Here is a 19,997-nt window from a genome sequence, read left to right as displayed (position 1 = left end):
GACAGGTGAGCCTGCAGGGAGCAGAGGCCGTTACTCCTGGGATCACACAGACAGGTGAGCCTGCAGAGAGCAGAGGCCGTTACTCCCGGGAGCACACAGACAGGTGAGCCTGCAGGGAGCAGAGGCCGTTACTCCTGGGATCACACAGACAGGTGAGCCTGCAGGGAGCAGAGGCCGTTACTCCTGGGATCACACAGACAGGTGAGCCTGCAGAGAGCAGAGGCCGTTACTCCCGGGAGCACACAGACAGGTGAGCCTGCAGGGAGCAGAGGCCGTTACTCCTGGGATCACACAGACAGGTGAGCCTGCAGGGAGCAGAGGCCGTTACTCCCGGGAGCACACAGACAGGTGAGCCTGCAGGGAGCTGAGGCCGTTACTCCCGGGAGCACACAGACAGGTGAGCCTGCAGGGAGCTGAGGCCGTTACTCCCGGGAGCACACAGACAGGTGAGCCTGCAGGGAGCAGAGGCCGTTACTCCCGGGAGCACACAGACAGGTGAGGGCAGGGAGCAGAGGCCGTTACTCCCGGGAGCACACAGACAGGTGAGGGCAGGGAGCAGAGGCCGTTACTCCCGGGAGCACACAGACAGGTGAGCCTGCAGGGAGCAGAGGCCGGTGCTCCTGGGAGCACACAGACAGGTGAGGGCAGGGAGCAGAGGCCGTTACTCCCGGGAGCACACAGACAGGTGAGCCTGCAGGGAGCAGAGGCCGGTGCTCCTGGGAGCACACAGACAGGTGAGCCTGCAGGGAGCTGAGGCCGGTGCTCCCGGGATCACACAGACAGGTGAGCCTGCAGGGAGCTGAGGCCGTTACTCCCGGGAGCACACAGACAGGTGAGCCTGCAGGGAGCTGAGGCCGTTACTCCCGGGAGCACACAGACAGGTGAGCCTGCAGAGAGCAGAGGCCGTTACTCCTGGGAGCACACAGACAGGTGAGCCTGCAGGGAGCAGAGGCCGTTACTCCTGGGAGCACACAGACAGGTGAGCCTGCAGGGAGCAGAGGCCGTTACTCCCGGGAGCACACAGACAGGTGAGGGCAGGGAGCAGAGGCCGTTACTCCCGGGAGCACACAGACAGGTGAGCCTGCAGAGAGCAGAGGCCGTTACTCCCGGGAGCACACAGACAGGTGAGCCTGCAGGGAGCAGAGGCCGGTGCTCCTGGGAGCACACAGACAGGTGAGGGCAGGGAGCAGAGGCCGTTACTCCCGGGAGCACACAGACAGGTGAGCCTGCAGGGAGCAGAGGCCGGTGCTCCTGGGAGCACACAGACAGGTGAGGGCAGGGAGCAGAGGCCGTTACTCCCGGGAGCACACAGACAGGTGAGCCTGCAGGGAGCAGAGGCCGGTGCTCCTGGGAGCACACAGACAGGTGAGGGCAGGGAGCTGAGGCCGTTACTCCCGGGAGCACACAGACAGGTGAGCCTGCAGGGAGCTGAGGCCGTTACTCCCGGGAGCACACAGACAGGTGAGCCTGCAGGGAGCTGAGGCCGTTACTCCCGGGAGCACACAGACAGGTGAGCCTGCAGGGAGCTGAGGCTGGTGCTCCCAGGAGCACCTGGGCATGTGTTTTTTGTCCCAGCAGGGTCAGGCCGCCAGCACCCCAGGTGCCCCCATCCAGCGGCCTGGGCCCCGTCTCTGTCACGTGTGTTGGAAACTCCCGGTGTCTGAGCCTCTTCTTAGGTCACTCCTGCTGGACTCATGGAGACAGTGCTCTTTGCTCTGTCAGGGCTCATGTGCCGCAGCCCTCTAGCTGTGCACGCCTGCGCTGAGTCTGGGCTCTGCTGAAGTCACCTGAAATATGCGACCGCCTGAGGTGATGTGCTCCCTCCAGTCAGTGGCGTGCTCCCCCAGTTGACGTGTCCCTTCCAGTGACCTGCACCCCCCGGTGATGTGCTCCCCCAGGTGACGTGTCCCCTCCAATCACATGCTCCCCCAGGTGACGTGCTCCCCCTAAGTGATGTGCTCCCCCAGGTGACGTGTCCCCTCCAGTGACGTGCCCCCCCAGGTGATGTGCTCCCTCCGGGTGATGTGTCCCCTCCAGTGACATGCTGCCCCAGGTGACGTGCCCCCCCAGGTGACGTGGCCCCCAGGTGATTGCTCGCCAACAAGCTCTGTGATTTCTGTACCTCGCCTGCGCCCAGCCCCGCCCTCTAGGTTGCACCTACAATTCCTCTCGGGCAAGTCCCGCCTTCAGCGGGACCCCACCCTCCCAGGCCCCAGGCGCCACCCGCGCCCGAGTTGAGCAGCGGGCCTGCGGGGTCCGAGGTGGGGCTCTTACTGACCGCTACTCACTGCGCCTGCGCGGGAGTCGGGGTGGTGCTCTTACTGACCGCTAATGCGCCTGCGCGGGAGTCGGGGTGGGGCTCTTACTGACCGCTACTCACTGCGCCTGCGCGGGAGTCGGGGTGGTGCTCTTACTGACCGCTAATGCGCCTGCGCGGGAGTCGGGGTGGGGCTCTTACTGACCGCTACTCACTGCGCTGCGCGGGAGTCGGGGTGGGGCTCTTACTGACCGCTAATGCGCCTGCGCGGGAGTCGGGGTGGGGCTCTTACTGACCGCTAATGCGCCTGCGCGCGAGTCGGGGTGGGGCTCTTACTGACCGCTACTGCGCCTGTGCTAGGGACCTGGGCCGGCGCTTCCAAGAGGCAGCGCCATTGCGCCTGCGCTGTGGCAGGGCGCTGCCAGGGCTGCGCGCACTGCGTCTGCGCGAGTGAGGGCGCGGCTGCTCCTGCTCGTCCGGGTTCGTCTCTGCGCTCCCGCCGTGGATGCGACTCCAGCGGAGAAGGCGGAGGTAGGAATCCCGGTGGGCGGCGCGAGGCAGGCGGGGCTCCGCCTGCGCGCCCCTCCTCGAGCTGCTGCGCGCTCAAGCCCGAACTGCGGAGCCGCCCAGCCCCTGCCACACATTCGTCCGAACGTCGGGACGGGCTCTCGCGGTCAGGACCACGCACCCAGGGACCCTCCATACTTCGGGGAGCCGCGCAGGGACCCGCCCACGGCGCCGGCCACGCCCCCAACACTGGGCGCCAGGTCACGCCCACAACCGTGACCACGCCCACAGCGCGGGGCCCGCCCACCCCCAGCACGCCCACATCACGGCCCGCCCGCGCGGGGCTCGTCGCCAGGCCACGCCCACACCAGTGGCCACGCCCACATCGGTGGCCTCGCCCACAGCGCGGGGCCCGCCCACCCGAGGCACACGCGCCACGCCCACTCGGGGGAGAGCTCCAGGCCGCAGAGCGGGCGGGACCCACAAGCCCAGTTTGGCAGCGCATGGCCACGTGCCACTCTGCCGGCCATGATACCTGGCGACCTGCCCAGCCTGGCCATGATACCTGGCCACCCCTGTGCACGTGCCCATCCCCGCACGGCCTCGCCCTGAAGGCCCCGCACACAGCCTGTGCGGCTTGTAAGGGAGGGACCAGTGTGGGCAGTGTCCACAGCATGGCTGTTGGGGATGGTCTGTGTGCACATGCAGCCACTGCCTCCAACCTGTCCCCACCTGGCCAGTGTGTCAGAGTCGGGGGTCACTGTCCCCACCTGGCCAGTGTGTCAGAGTCGGGGGTCACTGTCCCCACCTGGTCAGTGTGTCACAGTCGGGGGTCACTGTCCCCACCTGGCCAGTGTGTCAGAGTCGGGGGTCACTGTCCCCCCCTGGCCAGTGTGTCAGAGTCGGGGGTCACTGTCCCCACCTGGTCAGTGTGTCAGAGTCAGGGGTCACTGTCCCCACCTGGTCAGTGTGTCAGAGTCGGGGGTCACTGTCCCCCCCTGGCCAGTGTGTCAGAGTCGGGGGTCACTGTCCCCACCTGGTCAGTGTGTCAGAGTCGGGGGTCACTGTCCCCACCTGGTCAGTGTGTCAGAGTCGGGGGTCACTGTCCCCACCTGGTCAGTGTGTCAGAGTCGGGAGGTCACCACCTGGTAGCTGTCTCTGCAGGGTATGGCCTGTGACTGCTTTGCTCAGCTCTGGATTGTGGTGGGGGCTGGGGGATTGAACCTGGGACCTGGAAGCCTCAGGCAGGAGTCTATTTGCATGACCATGGGCTACTCTCCCACCCCTCATTTCCCCTGCCCATTTCTTTGTAGGGTCAGAGGAACTGAGAGGCATGAGGGGAGACTCCTGCTACACTGCTTCACCACCTGAGCAGCCTCCACTGCAGGTGGGAGCTGGGGTCTCGCACTTCGTGCCTGGTGACAAGTGTGTCTGATCTGGTCAGCTCCTTGAAATGTTTTTTTTATGCTTTCAGGTGCTCGTACAAGGGCAGTTTTTATAAATTTCATTTCTGTCCATTCCCCAAACAGCGTTTTACTCCCCTTGCTTCCTCTGATCATCTTACAACCCTTTGGTTGGCGGTGTTCTCATAGGCCTCGTGTATCAGTCTCTTCCCACTCTGTCTTTCAGTGGGAGCAGTGGAGAAGCTGAGGCAGTAGGGGCGATGCAACTTGTCCTCAGAGAACCATGGCCACGCCAGGTGCCGACCCAGGAAGTGAACCACAGGTAATTTGGGGGCTAGGCTGTGAGGATGTTTACAGACAAGATCTCACACATCGCATGTACATCGCACAGAACAGGAGACGTGTGGACATGTTGCCCTACTCTCCAGTGTGTGTTTCTAACCCACTTAGATACAGGCGAGGTCTGCCCCTCAGCCCAGAGGCAAGCACTGTGGAGCCGTGACTTGGCTGTTGTGCTTCTGGCCTCTGTTAGCAGTGAGAGGACAGGACAATGACGTTTTCCTCCGTCCTCTGTGCTTTCACATTCTTTTTGGAGGCCTCAGGAACAAGAGTCTCTTAGAATAACCATTATTCTATCTACCCTCTACCACATACTTTATTATTATTATTTACTTATTTATTTTTTATATTTATTTATTTATTTTCCCTTTTGTTGCCCTTGTTATTTTTTTATTGTTGTTGTAGTTATTATTGTTGTTGTTAGATAGGACAGAGAGAAATGGAGAGAGGAGGGGAAGACAGACACCTGCAGACCTGCTTCACTGCCTGTGAAGGGACTCCCCTGCAGGTGGGGAGCTGGGGGCTCGAACCGGGATCTTTACACCAGTCCTTGCGCTTCATGCCACGTGCGCTTAACCTGCTGCGCTACCGCCCGACCCCCCTACCACATACTTTTTTAAAAAAAGTTTTTAATTTATTTTGGATAGAGACATAAGTTGAGAGAGAAAAGGGAGATAGTGAGAGGGAGAAAGAGAGAGAGAGAGAGATCTGCAGCCCCTCTTCATTCACTGCTCATGAAACTTCCGCCCCGCTGCAGGCGGACACTGGGGACCTGAACTTGGGTGCTTGTGCCCGCTAATGTATGTGCCCTACCAGGTGTGCCGCTGCCCAGCCCCAGCTTTCACGTATTTTCTAAAGTGAACATGAAATTCCTTCCTGTTTACGAAGATGTGTTTCCTGTGTAAATACTGGGAGGGCTGTTTCAGTGGCTGGGAATACCGGGCGGAGGGCCTCCCGCTGCCAGGGCTACCCTTCGGGCAAGCCCTCCCTGACGAAGGTGCTGGGCAGAGTGAGGCCCAGGGGCCAAGGCCTCCCTGGTCCTGGGCGGCAGTGGGTTGTGAGGGAGGCCACATGGTACCTCTGCTGCGCCCTCCCTGAGCCAGCTCTCGCCCTGGTGCTCCTGGGACCTGCCAGCATCTCCAGGCAAGTCCCGGGCTGGTCATACTGTCGGGACGGCTTGCTGAGGACCAGTGAGCCACAGGACATGCTGGCGCCTCTTTTTGTAATGCATCCTTCAGGGTGCAGGCAGGCCGTTTTATCCTCGATACTGACACAGAGGTGGGATACGGGTGCATGGTCCGTATTCTGCCCGTGAAGATGGTGCACTTTGTATGATAAACGTGTGGCCACAGGGTCCTCCTGGAGACCCCAGAGGCCTGGGGGTGGGGCAGGAGGAGCTCAGCACTCAGTCTGGTCGGTTCCCTGGTTCGAGCAGGCGGGAGTGGAGCTGACTGAGCATGGAGAGGAGCAGTGGGCCCAGCCGGGCATCTTCCCCGAGGAGTTTGTGGCCATCGCAGACTATTCCGCCCCCAACGACACGCAGGTAGCTGTACCCACTTGTGTGCGGGACCAGCATCTCAACATTGGCTTCCCCTCTGCCACCCTTACACCTTTCCCCGGACTGTTAGAATTGCCAGAGTCTAGATCACAAGTGGAAAACAAGCCTCAAAGACAAGGTTAAAATCTAATATTTGTAAGAGTAGAAATGTGAATGTTCTCTCTACAATATATTCCCTTTTTCTTCTAAAAATACTGGACAGAGACAGAGAAAAATAGGAAGGGTAGGGAAGGAGACACCTGCAGCTTCGGTGACCGCGAAGCTTCCCCTGCAGGCGGGGAGTGGGGGCTTGAACCTGGGTCCTTGTGCACTCTACTGTGTGCGCTCAATAAGGGGCACCACCGTCTGCCCCTTATTCCCTTTCCCAATTTGCCAGAGATGATCACAGTGACCCTGACTTTCTGTGACTGGGAAGGGAGCACCTCCTGTTATCACCAGGCTGACACCGGAGGCCCTGGGGCTCTCACTCCCCAGCACCAGGTTGCGTCAGAGCCGAGCAGTGCTGTAGCCTTCCTCAGCGTCTTCATCCTTTCCATCGATCACTCTCATAGTTGATAGCTCTCCCTGAGTTGCCTGCTTGGTGTATGGCTTGATGATGTGCAAACTACAGACACTGTGGCCACCTTGGAGTTGTCTCTGCGTATTCTTGGCCATGAGCCTGGCATCATGGTGGCAGAACTAGCGTTTGTGAAGAGAAAAGATTTTGATTGACTTATGCAAGCAGTTTTGTTGACATGAAAACAGGAGACCTTTCCAAGAGTCTCCAAATTCTGTAGAAATCAGGTAAGAGGCAGAAATGGGAAAACTGCTCTCACCTTGCTCTAAGACATCCAGCATTTGGAAGGATGGTCTCCTGAACCCAGTTCAGCTTCACAACCTCAAGGTTTGTAGAAACTTGTGTTTTGCATGGACCTCTTTCCCGATGAAACACCTTTGAAATCATCATAGCAAAACAGCCATTTCTGTAAAAGACAGAAAGACTTGAAAGTGGTCACAGTTTTAAAGATTTGATTAGAGAGTTCAGAATGGTGATTAACAAAGAAATGTAGTTACACTACTCTAAGATAATCACCAATACATGTCAGGACATTCACTTTTTAGATTCTTAGAGTTTTTAAGACACCTACTAGGCATTCATATCATGTTTCCTTTTGTTCTTTTAAAAAATATTTTATTTATTTATGAGAAAGATAGGAGGAAAGGGAGAATCAGACATCACTCTGGCACATCTGCTGTCGGGGATCGAACTCAGGACCACATGCTTGAGAGTCCAAAGCGTTATCACTGCGCCACCTCCTGGACCACTCCTTTGTTCTTGTTTGACTGTGACTGGGCACCAAATAAACCTCGTTAACTTAGTGTCGCTCCTTTATAAGGAGAGTGTCTAGGCTGAAAGAGTTCATTGAGCTGAATCGAAGGGGCCAGGCAGTGGCACACCTGGCTTCTTAGCGCATGCATTACCAGGCACAAGGACCTGGGTTCAAGCCCCTGGCTCCCACCTGCAGGGGGAAATCTTCATGAGTGGTGAAGCAGGGCTGCAGGTGTCTCTCTGTCTCTCCCTCCCTATCTCCCCTCCCTTCCCATTTCTCTCTGTTCTAGCAAGTAAAATGAACAAAATTAAAGAAGAAAGAAGAAATCTGAATATAAGAAGTTTGTCAGAAGTCCTGTAAAAGAGCTTCCCTGGCCTCCAGCATCACGGGCTCTCGTACTTGCCGGAGCTTGTCCTTGAAGTTTCTGCGACTGTGCCCTGGGGAGGGGCCGTCGCCCGCAGACCAGCTTGCACGGGCCGGTCAGGCTCCTGTTGAAGGGCCACTCCTGTTTTCTAGCTGAGCTTCCTGAGGGGAGAGAAGATCCTCATCCTGAGGCAGACCACGGCGGACTGGTGGTGGGGCGAGCGAGCAGGCCGCTGTGGCTACATCCCAGCCAACCACCTGGGCAAGCAGCTGGAGGAGGGTGACCCCGAGGACACGTGGCAGGACGAGGAGTACTTTGGCAGCTATGGCACCCTGGTACTGCCGCCGGGGACCGTGAATGAGGGTGGGCCCTCCTCCGACTTTCAGTGCTCTCTTAAAAGCAAAATGTGCAGTTCAAGCCCCCGGCTCCCCACCTGCAGGGGAGTCGCTTCACAGGCGGTGAGGCAGGTCTGCAGGTGTCTGTCTTTCTCTCCCCCTCTCTGTCTTCCTCTCCTCTCTCCATTTCTCTCTGTCCTGTCTAACAACGATGACATCAATAACAACAACAATAAAAAACAACAAGGGCAACAAAAGTGAAAAAGAAAGCAAAATATGCTGAGGGGAGAGGACCAGAGAATCACGCTGGCAACAAGGTGCCAGAGTTGGGGCCTGGACCTCACTTGGAGAGTCCAGTGCTTTGTCCACTGCCACCTCTCAGGCCTCTAAGTACTAACGTTTTCAGGAGAGACTTGATGGGGAAGATAGTACAGTGTGAGAGCACCGGAATTGCATGTGAGGGGCCCAGGTTCAGTCCCAGCACACAGGTGCCAGAGCTGGGCGCCGCTCTGTGGGAGGAGGAAGTTACGTGAGAAAAGGCTGGGTCTCTGATCTGCGTGCAGCCTAGAGACGGAGCCCAGAGCACCTGCCGTCCTGCCATCAGGGCCAAGTGAAACCAGCAGTCGTGAGCGCACTTTGTGTCTCGGCTGTCTCTCACTCCCCTCTGTCTCGGCTGTCTCTCACTCCCCTCAGTCTCGGCCGTCTCTCACTCCCCTCTGTCTCGGCTGTCTCTCACTCCCCTCAGTCTCGGCCGTCTCTCACTCCCCTCTGTCTCGGCCGTCTCTCACTCCCCTCTGTCTCAGCTGTCTCTCACTCCCCTCTGTCTCGGCCGTCTCTCACCCCCCTCTGTCTCGGCCGTCTCTCACTCCCCTCTGTCTCGGCTGTCTCTCACTCCCCTCAGTCTCGGCTGTCTCTCACTCCCCTCTGTCTCGGCCGTCTCTCACTCCCCTCTGTCTCGGCTGTCTCTCACTCCCCTCAGTCTCGGCTGTCTCTCACCCCCCTCTGTCTCGGCTGTCTCTCACTCCCCTCTGTCTCTGCTGTCTCTCACTCCCCTCTGTCTCGGCCGTCTCTCACTCCCCTCTGTCTCGGCTGTCTCTCACTCCCCTCTGTCTCGGCCGTCTCTCACTCCCCTCTGTCTCGGCTGTCTCTCACTCCCCTCTGTCTCGGCCGTCTCTCACTCCCCTCTGTCTCGGCCGTCTCTCACTCCCCTCTGTCTCGGCTGTCTCTCACTCCCCTCTGTCTCGGCTGTCTCTCACTCCCCTCTGTCTCGGCTGTCTCTCACTCACCCTCTGTCTCGGCTGTCTCTCACACTCCCTCTGTCTCGGCTGTCTCTCACTCCCCTCTGTCTCGGCCGTCTCTCACCCCCGTCTGTCTCGGCTGTCTCTCACTCCCCTCAGTCTCGGCTGTCTCTCACTCCCCTCTGTCTCTGCTGTCTCTCACTCCCCTCTGTCTCGGCCGTCTCTCACTCCCCTCTGTCTCGGCTGTCTCTCACCCCCGTCTGTCTCGGCCGTCTCTCACCCCCCTCTGTCTCGGCTGTCTCTCACTCCCCTCTGTCTCGGCTGTCTCTCACTCCCCTCTGTCTCGGCCGTCTCTCACTCCCCACTGTCTCGGCCGTCTCTCACACTCCCTCTGTCTCGGCTGTCTCTCACTCCCCTCTGTCTCGGCTGTCTCTCACTCCCCTCTGTCTCGGCTGTCTCTCACTCCCCTCTGTCTCGGCTGTCTCTCACTCCCCTCTGTCTCGGCCGTCTCTCACTCCCCACTGTCTCGGCCGTCTCTCACACTCCCTCTGTCTCGGCTGTCTCTCACTCCCCTCTGTCTCGGCCGTCTCTCACTCCCCTCTGTCTCGGCTGTCTCTCACTCCCCTCAGTCTCGGCTGTCTCTCACTCCCCTCTGTCTCGGCCGTCTCTCACTCCCCTCTGTCTCGGCCGTCTCTCACTCCCCTCTGTCTCGGCTGTCTCTCACTCCCCTCTGTCTCGGCTGTCTCTCACACTCCCTCTGTCTCGGCCGTCTCTCACTCCCCTCTGTCTTGGCTGTCTCTCACTCACCCTCTGTGTCGGCTGTCTCTCACTCCCCTCTGTCTCGGCCGTCTCTCACTCCCCACTGTCTCGGCCGTCTCTCACACTCCCTCTGTCTCGGCTGTCTCTCACTCCCCTCTGTCTCGGCTGTCTCTCACTCCCCTCTGTCTCGGCTGTCTCTCACTCCCCTCTGTCTCGGCTGTCTCTCACTCCCCTCTGTCTCGGCTGTCTCTCACTCCCCTCTGTCTCGGCTGTCTCTCACTCACCCTCTGTCTCGGCTGTCTCTCACTCCCCTCTGTCTCGGCTGTCTCTCACTCCCCTCTGTCTCGGCCGTCTCTCACTCCCCACTGTCTCGGCCGTCTCTCACACTCCCTCTGTCTCGGCTGTCTCTCACTCCCCTCTGTCTCGGCTGTCTCTCACTCCCCTCTGTCTCGGCCGTCTCTCACTCCCCACTGTCTCGGCCGTCTCTCACACTCCCTCTGTCTCGGCCGTCTCTCACTCCCCTCTGTCTTGGCTGTCTCTCACTCACCCTCTGTGTCGGCTGTCTCTCACTCTGTCTCGGCTGTCTCTCACTCACCCTCTGTCTCGGCTGTCTCTCACTCCCCTCTGTCTCGGCCGTCTCTCACTCCCCTCTTTCTCGGCTGTCTCTCTCACCCTCTGTCTCGGCCGTCTCTCACTCCCCTCTGTCTCGGCTGTCTCTCACTCACCCTCTGTCTCGGCTGTCTCTCACTCCCCTCTGTCTCGGCCGTCTCTCACTCCCCTCTGTCTCGGCTGTCTTTCTCACCCTCTGTCTCGGCCGTCTCTCACTCACCCTCTGTCTCGGCTGTCTCTCACTCACCCTCTGTCTCGGCTGTCTCTCACTCACCTCTGTTGACTCTATACTGCAGCTGGAGGCTCTTTGAGGAGCAGAGTGGGTCTGGGAGCCCTGGTGACCTCCTTCTGGAGCTCAGGGTGCAGCTGGGACCTGCCAAGTCCCCTCCCTGCAGTGTCTGTACAGCTGTGTGGGGCTGTGCTGGGGTTCAGTCTTCCAGGCACCTCCATCTCTACCCCTCCCGCCCCAGGGCTTCTGGCCGTTGGCTCCCTCAGGACATGACTCACCTGAGAGGCCTCACCTGAGGGTTAAGGGGTGCACCTGGCACCCCTCCAGGGCACAGGGTGTGTCTGTGTGGGATCCTACTTGGGGTGGGGTCCATAAGGCAAGGTGAGGTTCCATACTCCCTCACAGCATGGGCTCTGGAGCTCAGAGAGTGGCTGCAGGCAGCAGTCTGCGCAAAGCTTCCGGAAGCTTCTGCTTCATTCTTTCTCTGGCCGCTCTCTTTCCTGTTCTTTATTTTGGGGGGGGGAATGGTGGGACCCTTGGATATTTGCTTCAGTTGCTTGTCTCATCCTTTGTAGAACCCTTTTCAGGGCCCTTTGTGTGTTTCCTGCAGAAGCTGCACTTAGAGATGTTGGCGGATCAGCCTCGGACCAGTAAGTACCACCACGTCATCATGCAGAACCGAGAGTCCCTGCAGGGCAAAGTCATCCTGGACGTGGGCTGTGGCACCGGCATCATCAGCCTCTTTTGTGCCCACCACGCGGAACCCAAGGCTGTGAGTGGGTGCCTAGTCTGCCAGGGGCTCCTAGTGGCTGGGCTGGGCTGTGTGGGGTCAGGGGGAGCTCCCAGGAGTGGGCTGTGTGGGAGACCGCGGACTCCCAGGGAGCTGCTTGGCCGGGCTGGGCTGTGTGGGGGGTGGGGGGCTCCCAGGGGCTGGACTGGGCTGGGCTGTGTGGGAGGCTGGGGGCCTGGGCTCCTGTGGGGTGTGGGGTGTGGGCAGAGCTGGATGTTCAGGGCCTGCTAGGGGTGAGCTAGGTGCTGAGTTTTTGCAGAGTGGGATGTGGGGTCCATGGGTGCAGGCGAATCTTAAGTAGGTGGGACAGAGGAGAGACTGTGAGCTTCCTTCTCCCCAGCTGGGCTCCTGACCCATGGGGACTCCCAGTGATGCCAGGCCACAGGTCTGTGGCCCAGGGTGCAGAGGTCTCCCTCACAGCCCTGTGTGCAGGGTACCCTGTGCAGTGCATACCTCGGGCTGCGTGCTCTGAGGGCTTTCTCTGGCTGGGTCCTTGGCAGCAGCGGGCTGGCAGCGATGCCAGTGATGCCTCTGTCCCCCAGGTGTATGCCGTGGAGGCCAGCGAGATGGCCCAGCACACGGGGCAGCTGGTCCTGCAGAACGGCTTTGCTGATGTCATCACCGTGTTCCAGCAGAAGGTGGAGGACGTGGTACTGCCCGAGAAGGTGGACGTGCTGGTGTCTGAGTGGATGGGCACCTGCCTGCTGGTGAGGGCGGGGCTGGTGTGCTGGACATCTGCCTGAGGAGGGCAGGGGGCCACCTGCTTTCTGGTGAGGGTGGGGCTGGTGTGCCAGGCATCTGCCTGTGGGGGTGGGGGATGGGCTGGTGTGCCGGGCACCTGCCTGAGGAGGGCAGAGAGGCACCCGCCTGCTGGTGAGGCCGGGGCTGGTGTGCTGGACGTGTGCCTGTGGGGGTGGGGGATGGGCTGGTGTGCCGGGCACCTGCCTGAGGGGTCAGGAGAGCACCTGCCTGCTGGTGAGTGTGGGGCTAATGTGCTGGGGGGTGGGGGTGTCTGGTGAGGAGGTGTGGGTGCACAGGGCTTGGACCCGTGGTCCAGGCTCACCATCAAGCGCACTTTGTTTTAACGCTGAAGGGGACTAGGACAGATGTTCGTGGACTTTGGCCTAGTGTCCAGCATTGCTAAGTGCCTGCAGAAGTAAATGGCTCTCCATGCAGGTGGATGTGCCCCTGGGTGGCTTCTGACACCCTCCAGTGTGAGTGCCTGTGGCGTGTCTCACCTGGCCTGCCTGTAGTGCTCTGCAGACCCCAGTTGGTGTTGGTCCTTTGGGTCACTGTGTCCTGTGGTCATGAGCGGGCCGGGCTCAGGACTCCCAGATAGGCTGAGGGCTTGTAGTCAGTGATACTGGGCAGAGCTGGATTTGTTGGCCAGTGGAGACTGGGACGTGGGTGCTGGCCCAGTGTGGCTGGGGTGGGTGGCACCTTCCAGCCTCAGACTTGGAGTGGACCAGAAGGCCTGTGCAGAGGGGGCCAGGGGCTGAGAGTGTGTGTCCTCCAGAATAAGATCTCCTGGGGCTGGTGGTGAAGCCAGGCCACTGCTATGACTCAGGTACCACGCCAGCCTGTGTGTGGGGGGCAGTGAGTCAAAGGTTTAGGAGTCTTTATAGCCGCTGGAGTGAGAGGGCTGTGAGGCTCCAAGTGGGCCCTAGGCTGGGTGGGTTTCTCTGGGGTGGTTGAGACCCGTTCCACTCCCGTGGTCAGAATCGGCTCTTGACTGACCGCAGGGTAGCAGGAAGGTTGTTCCTGACCTTCTGCCAGAACCTGCCGCTTAGCAGGCTGGGTGGGCACTGTCTCAGGCTGGTGGCTTCTGTCCACCGGTCAGTCAGCTCTCGAGGTCCGTGACCGGCCTCCCGTCTCCCTGCCCACGCAGTTTGAGTTCATGATCGAGTCTGTCCTGTATGCTCGGGACACATGGCTGAAGGAGGATGGAGTCATCTGGCCGACCACAGCTGCGCTGCACCTGGTACCCTGCAGTGCAGACAGGGACTACCGCAGCAAAGTGCTGTTCTGGGACAACGCCTACGAGTTCAACCTCAGCGCCCTCAAGTGAGTGGGGCAGGGGCAGTGCTGTGCGGGCGAGGGGACGCCGGAAGCCACTTTGCTCTCAGCCCGGCACCGGCTTGTTGCTGGGACACCCTTAGACCCGTAGCCGACGGGTTCGAAATGTGCAGTTCAAACTCCCGGGCAGGGAGGGAGAAGCAGAGTCATTTTGAAATGCCACCTTGAGGCAGGGCAATCACCTTTCCATGTGAGGACCCTGGTACCTCATGGGAGCGCCATGGACAGCACCAGGGGAAGCTCTTCAGACTGTGTTGAGTAACTCCCCAGGGAGAGCTTTTCATCTGCTGTGCGTCAGGAAGGAGACTTGAAGTAGCTCAGGTTGTAAAACAAAGCCTGGCCCCAGATCTTCAGCGCCTGTGATGAGTGTTGACACCGGCGCTACAGAACAGACTCAGGCTGCCGCAGGCTCCCAGACAGCCTGTCAGCTCCCAGCACTGCCGGCCAGCGGCCATGCTTCCTTCAGCTGCTCAGTCAGCTTTTGCCACCAGGTCTGTCACTGGGGCTTCGTGCCAGCACTACCAATTCACTTCTCCCAATGGCCATTTTCCCCCCTTCTTCTGTCTTCCCTTTCTGTTTTTTATTTGACAGGACAGAGAAAACTGAGAGGGGAGGGGCAGATAGGGAGAGAGAGAGAGCTGCAGACCTGCTTCACCTCTTGGGAAGTTTTCCCTTTGCAGACTGTGGGCTTGAACTCAGGTCCTTTGCATGGGGACGTGTGTGCTCAACCAGGTGCACCACCACCCAGCCCTGCTGATAGTGCTTTACACTTCTCACACAGAAAAGGCCCTCACTATCTCATGTTTGTGTCCGTCTGTCTGTCTGTCTGTCTGTCTGTCCAGGCTGCTTGTGGTAGCTGTAGCCATTCCTTTGCTCTTTCCCCAGATCTCTGGCGATTAAGGAGTTTTTTTCAAAGCCCAAGTATAACCACATACTGAAGCCAGAAGACTGTCTGTCAGACCCGTGCACCATCCTGCAACTGGACATGAGGACTGTGCAGATTGCTGAGCTGGAGGTGTGGGGGATGGATGCACGTGGGACAGGCTCCGTGGGGGTACACTGTGAGGAATGGACCCCGAGCTCTGCTAGCTCTGCACTTTTTTTAAAGTTTTTTTTTTTTAATATTCCCTTTTGTTGCCCTTTTTGTTGTTGTAGTTGTTGTTATTGAAGTCGTTGTTGGACAGGACAGAGAGAAATGGAGAGAGGAGGGGAAGTCAGGGGGAGAGAAAGACAGACACCTCTGCAGACCTGCTTCACCGTCTGTGAAGTGACTCCCCTGCAGGTGGGGAGCCGGGGGCTCAAACCGGGATCCTTACACTGGTCCTTGTGCTTTGCGCCACCTGCGCTTAACCTGCTGCGCTACCATCTGACTCCCACTTTTTTTTTATAGTGAACTCTTAACAGTTTCAGTTATCTTTGGATTAGCACCTCCAGGCTCAAAGCCACTGCATTCATTTCCGGAGTGGACTTTTTCTGGTCTAGAACCAGCTGGGCTGTAGGTGGTCTGCAGATCAGTCAGGGACCTCCCTCGCCAGTGCTGTGTGCTACCACTGGACTGTCTCCCTGGCCCTTGTAATTGGGGTTGTTTTCCCATGTGACCAGCTTTGAAATTCTGTATGTGTCCTTGTGGCCACAAGGTCGTGCTGTGGTGCAGAAAGCCTCTCCTGGCACTTAGGTGGCAGAGACACAGGGCTGCCGTGACCTGGAGCTTCCTGCTTATCCCAGAAATGCACACACCTGGGCAGGACATGGACTTGTGACACCCACATCTATGGAACCTTTCTCTGACTGCCTGTCGTGTTGGATTCACCCTACGAGTTTCAGTACCTGCTTCTCCTGGGAGGAGCTCATCTAGCTTTTCCATAGGATGGACAGCCTCCTGCCTCCCCAGGCCCAGAACCTTGTGTGTCTCTTGTGTCTGCCCGCACACAGACGCTGAGGGGTGAGCTGTGCTTTGACATCAAGAAGGCCGGCACGCTGCATGGATTCACAGCCTGGTTCAGTGTCCACTTCCAGAACCTGGAGGAGGATGAGCCACAGCTCGTGCTGAGCACGGGCCCCTTCCACCCGTGAGTGTACAGCCATTGATGCCCATGTTGGATGTGGGGGGCTGGGCCTGAGACATGGCAGGAAGTGTTGAGGGGCTGAGCCAGTCATGTTGAAGAGACCCATCCCTCCAGGCCATGCTGACCCCTGGGCGTAGGTGGGCAGGCGGCCAGCGGCCAGCACTGCATGTGCAGGGAACTGGGCTCAGCATTCCCGGGTCTGGAGAGAGGCTGCAAGGCTTTGGTAGTGGCCCCATTTCTTCTTGGCCACTTAGATGCTGCTTCAGCTAGGAGCATGCCTGCAGACTTGGTGGAGGGCAGAAGCTAGACAAGCCCTTGGCATCGACACCTGACGGCTGCTAGTGTGGGGTGGCACCATCTTTGATGGCACTCGAGACTGCCGCCACCTGCTTGGCCGTGGTCAGATGTAGGACTCAAGCACAGAACAGGGCCCAAGAGGAGTGGTGGGCTGGATGCCGACTGAGGTGGCGGGGCTGGGAAGGTGGGGGGTTGGCAGTCCTGATGTGACTCTGGCAGGCTGTGACTTGGAGCGTGGGGGCCCAGCTGCCGTGTCCTGAAGTCACGCTGCTGCGTCTCGGTGTCTTGCAGCACCACGCACTGGAAGCAGGTGCTGTTCATGATGGATGAGCCGGTCCCCGTCTGTGCGGGGGACGTGGTCACAGGCTCCATCGTGCTGCAGAGGAACCCTGTGTGGAGGCGGCACATGTCCGTGACGCTGAGCTGGGCCATCACCTCCAGTCTGGACCCCGTGCTGCTGAAGGTAAGCGGTCTGGTAGAGAGTGGGCCCGGGGCCCACAGGCACATGTGCCCCCACCTTCCAGGCAGGCCCCGGCCATGCCGTGACTCTGTCTTCCTGTTTCGTCTTCCTGACACAATGTGTCCCCAGCACAGGACGTGGAGTCGAGGCTGAGGCCGGGTGAGCCTGGCACACGGTGTGCTCTGCCTGCTGAGGTCTGACGGGCTCAGGTGTGGGGTCTGGGAGCAGAGACGCTCGCATGGCTTCCCTCCATCTCTAGTCCTGCTGGTGTTTTGATTTGTGGCCCTTTATGTTGAAGGCATTTTAAAGTCCCTACCCCTTCATCCCACCCTCGCATCAGCACGGAGTCATTGGGAAGTAGTGTGTTGAGTGAGCTGGGGTGATAAAGTCCCTACCCCTTCATCCCACCCTCGCATCAGCACGGAGTCACTGGGAAGTAGTGTGTTGAGTGAGCTGGGGTGATACTCCTTTTGTTCTTTTCAGACTGGAGAAAAAGTCTTTCCCATCTGGAGATGACGGTTAATGTCGGGCTGGGAAACAGTGTGTACCCTGAGCAGGCACCGGTCTTGGTGGGAGCACGTTCCTGGAAGCAGGACTCTGTCTCTGCCCGGCGCTGCTGACCCCTGACCCCTGGGCTCCTGCCGCCCGTCACCAGGGCCCCAAGGAGCCGAGGCTAGGCTCAGCTGGTGCTGCCCCGGCCACACCCATGCTGCGGCTGTGCCCTAGAAGTGTTTCCCTGTGGTATTCTGGTGGCCCTGTGCCCTGATGGCAGTGTTTAACTAGCTCTAGTTCTGAGCCCCTCAGATCCACGTCCACTTGTGCTCCTGTGACCGTGACCCATGCACACGTGTTAGTGATGCTCTTACTGCCCTGTAGACCCTCTGGAAGTGTGGAATGGGGCCCCTGCAGATGGGAATGTGTGTGCACAGCCTTCCATGTGTGGGACTCTGCTGAGACACTGTACAGACATCCTCCAGGCCAGCGGTGTTTGCACATGGTTCGTGCTGAATAAATACTTCCGAACTGCAGGAATGTTGGTGTCGGCCTCATGTTGTACACACCTGGTAATGTGGGGTTGTGTTTGCCATTGCCTTCTCGTCTGTGGAGAAGCGAGTGTACCAGTAGGTGCCCACATGTTCTTGTGCTGTTAACTTTTTACCGACATTCTTAGTATATGGGGACGCCGTGAGCACGCAGATAGACGAGGTGCCACAGAGCAAATGTGCATGCAGCCCACATGCAGGTCAGACACCCCCAGGCAAGGGCCCCCCAGGCTCAAGCCTGCCTCTGAATAGAGTGTGTGGAGGCACACTGTTGTGGTACATGAGTGGTGTGCCCTCCCAGACTCCTGTGTTGAAACCCCTTGCAAAGTGTGGGCTTGGGGTGGTGGGGAGGTCAAGTGTTAGCACCAAGGCTGGAGAGCTAGCTCACTAGGTAAGGCGCTTGTCTGGCTGTGAGTGCCATGGCGTGGGGTGAGCTCTGGTGCTGTGGTGTCTCTTCTCTGTCTGCAAGAAGTTGGCCCCAGAGCGTGCCTGATAGTCGACTCCCCAGGCCCTACTGTGGGGAGTGCCCTTGGGCTGTCCTTAGTGCTCCCCTGTGGTGCGGGGCTTGGACCCAGGACTCCATTGTATGGGCAGGTGCCTGCAGTACCTGCTGAGCCATCCCCAAGCCTTTACCTGTGTTGGATAGTATGCCAGCTCCCCCTGGCTTCTGCTTAACCATATGCCTATATAGGGATAGATTCAATCCCATTCAAAGCTTTGGTCTATTTACATAAATCACTTTTACATTTACATAAAGCACCACACTGCCTCCAGGGCATTGGTGGTTTAGTGGTAGAATTCTCACCTGCTCCACCCCCTCTCCTTGTCACACCCTGATCCTCTCCTTGTCACACCCTGATCTTCCACCAGTCCCTTTTCGCTCCACCCTCTCTATGTCACATCCTGTTTCCACCCTATTTGGAGAGTATAAAAACAGCTGCTCTTCTGATTAAAGACACTTGGAAATTGCTTTCCGGCTCCGAGAGTTCCAGAGTGTATCTCCTGCGAAGTTAGTGCGGCACGAGTTCCTGATCCCTCTCCCACGCAGCAGCCTAGATCGGCTCCAGTTGAGTTCTCTTCAACCCAGAGAGCACTAGCTCGGGAAGAAGCACCCTCAGGCTATCCCGGCATACCTGCCTTTCACAGAAGTCATCCAGGGCCAGGGAAATAACACAGTGGTTTACGTATTAGGCTTTCATGCCTAAGACTGGAACCCAAGGTTCAGTTCCCAACCCCACCATCAGCTAGAGTTGCGTGAAATTGCGTGAAAGCCATCCAGAAGCTCACAGGAGTCTGCGCCACCTGGTGCCCACACTTGAGTAACCCTCAGTGGCACCATCTCTCTGGGAATGCTGAACTGCTGGTGCTGGAGACACAGCCATGACCCAGGTAAGAATGCCCCTCCTGGAGCCTAGCCCTGAGGGTCCAGTGAGAGTTAGGAGGGACGGGGACAGCCTGGGCTGTCCTGGGATGAGGAGCACTGAGCATCTGTCTGGGTGACCAGGCTGTCCAGCCCTCGCCCTCTGATGGTCAGCAGTCCACACAATTGGCTGCATCACTGACTCTTCCCAAAGGGACAGCTGGCTCAACCTTACAACCCCACTCTGGTGAGGGACCCCTCACACCCCCAGCATGTGGTGAGAGACCCCCACACCCCACCCTGTGCTGAGAGACCTCCACCCCCACCCCCACACCCACCCGGTGCTGAGAGACCCCCACACCCACCCCCACCTGGTGCTGAGAGACCCCCACACCCACCCCCACCTGGTGCTGAGAGACCCCCACACCCACCCCGTGCTGAGACCCCCACACCCACCCGGTGCTGAGAGACCCCCACACACACCCCCACATCCACCCCTACTGAGGGACCCCCACACCCATCCTGTGCTGAGAGACCCCCACACCCATCCTGTGCTGAGAGACCCCCACACCCATCCTGTGCTGAGAGACCCCCACACCCACCCCGTGCTGAGACCCCCACACCCACCCGGTGCTGAGAGACCCCCACACACACCCCCACATCCACCCCTACTGAGGGACCCCCACACCCATCCTGTGCTGAGAGACCCCCACACCCATCCTGTGCTGAGAGACCCCCACACCCATCCTGTGCTGAGAGACCCCCACACCCACCCCGTGCTGAGACCCCCACACCCACCCGGTGCTGAGAGACCCCCACACACACCCCCACATCCACCCCTACTGAGGGACCCCCACACCCATCCTGTGCTGAGAGACCCCCACACCCATCCTGTGCTGAGAGACCCCCACACACACCCTGTGCTGAGAGACCCCCACACACCCCTGCTGAGAGACCCCCACACACACCCTGTGCTGAGAGACCCCCACACCCACCC

General features: G+C 59.1%; 1 protein-coding gene across 10 annotated transcripts; it reads left to right on the top strand.

Moving 5' to 3' along the window:
* The first annotated feature begins 2,657 nt into the window (after window positions 1-2,657).
* PRMT2 (protein arginine methyltransferase 2) lies at window positions 2,658-17,890 on the top strand. 10 transcript variants are annotated; one of them, XM_060198820.1, is made up of 13 exons: window positions 2,664-2,930; window positions 4,078-4,151; window positions 4,394-4,489; window positions 5,942-6,049; window positions 7,891-8,073; window positions 11,519-11,680; window positions 12,241-12,405; window positions 13,587-13,762; window positions 14,660-14,789; window positions 15,641-15,843; window positions 16,429-16,600; window positions 16,732-16,791; window positions 17,081-17,890. In XM_060198820.1, exons 3-13 carry the CDS (start codon window positions 4,451-4,453, stop codon window positions 17,111-17,113), a joined length of 1,431 nt encoding a protein of 476 aa, XP_060054803.1. In that variant the 5' UTR covers window positions 2,664-2,930; window positions 4,078-4,151; window positions 4,394-4,450; the 3' UTR covers window positions 17,114-17,890. The 10 variants fall into 10 exon arrangements, with proteins under 10 accessions (XP_060054801.1, XP_060054805.1, XP_060054803.1 ...); XM_060198816.1 differs by having other exon boundaries at window positions 16,732-16,756; window positions 17,081-17,885; XM_060198819.1 differs by having other exon boundaries at window positions 15,707-15,843; window positions 16,732-16,756; window positions 17,081-17,884.
* Window positions 17,891-19,997: the final 2,107 nt, after the last annotated feature.

This window comes from Erinaceus europaeus, chromosome 9 (genome assembly GCF_950295315.1).
Source record: "Erinaceus europaeus chromosome 9, mEriEur2.1, whole genome shotgun sequence".
NCBI classification, from domain to species: Eukaryota; Metazoa; Chordata; class Mammalia; order Eulipotyphla; family Erinaceidae; genus Erinaceus; species Erinaceus europaeus.
Note: the sequence above shows the minus strand (reverse complement) of the source record. Positions and strands in the feature narration are given on the sequence as shown.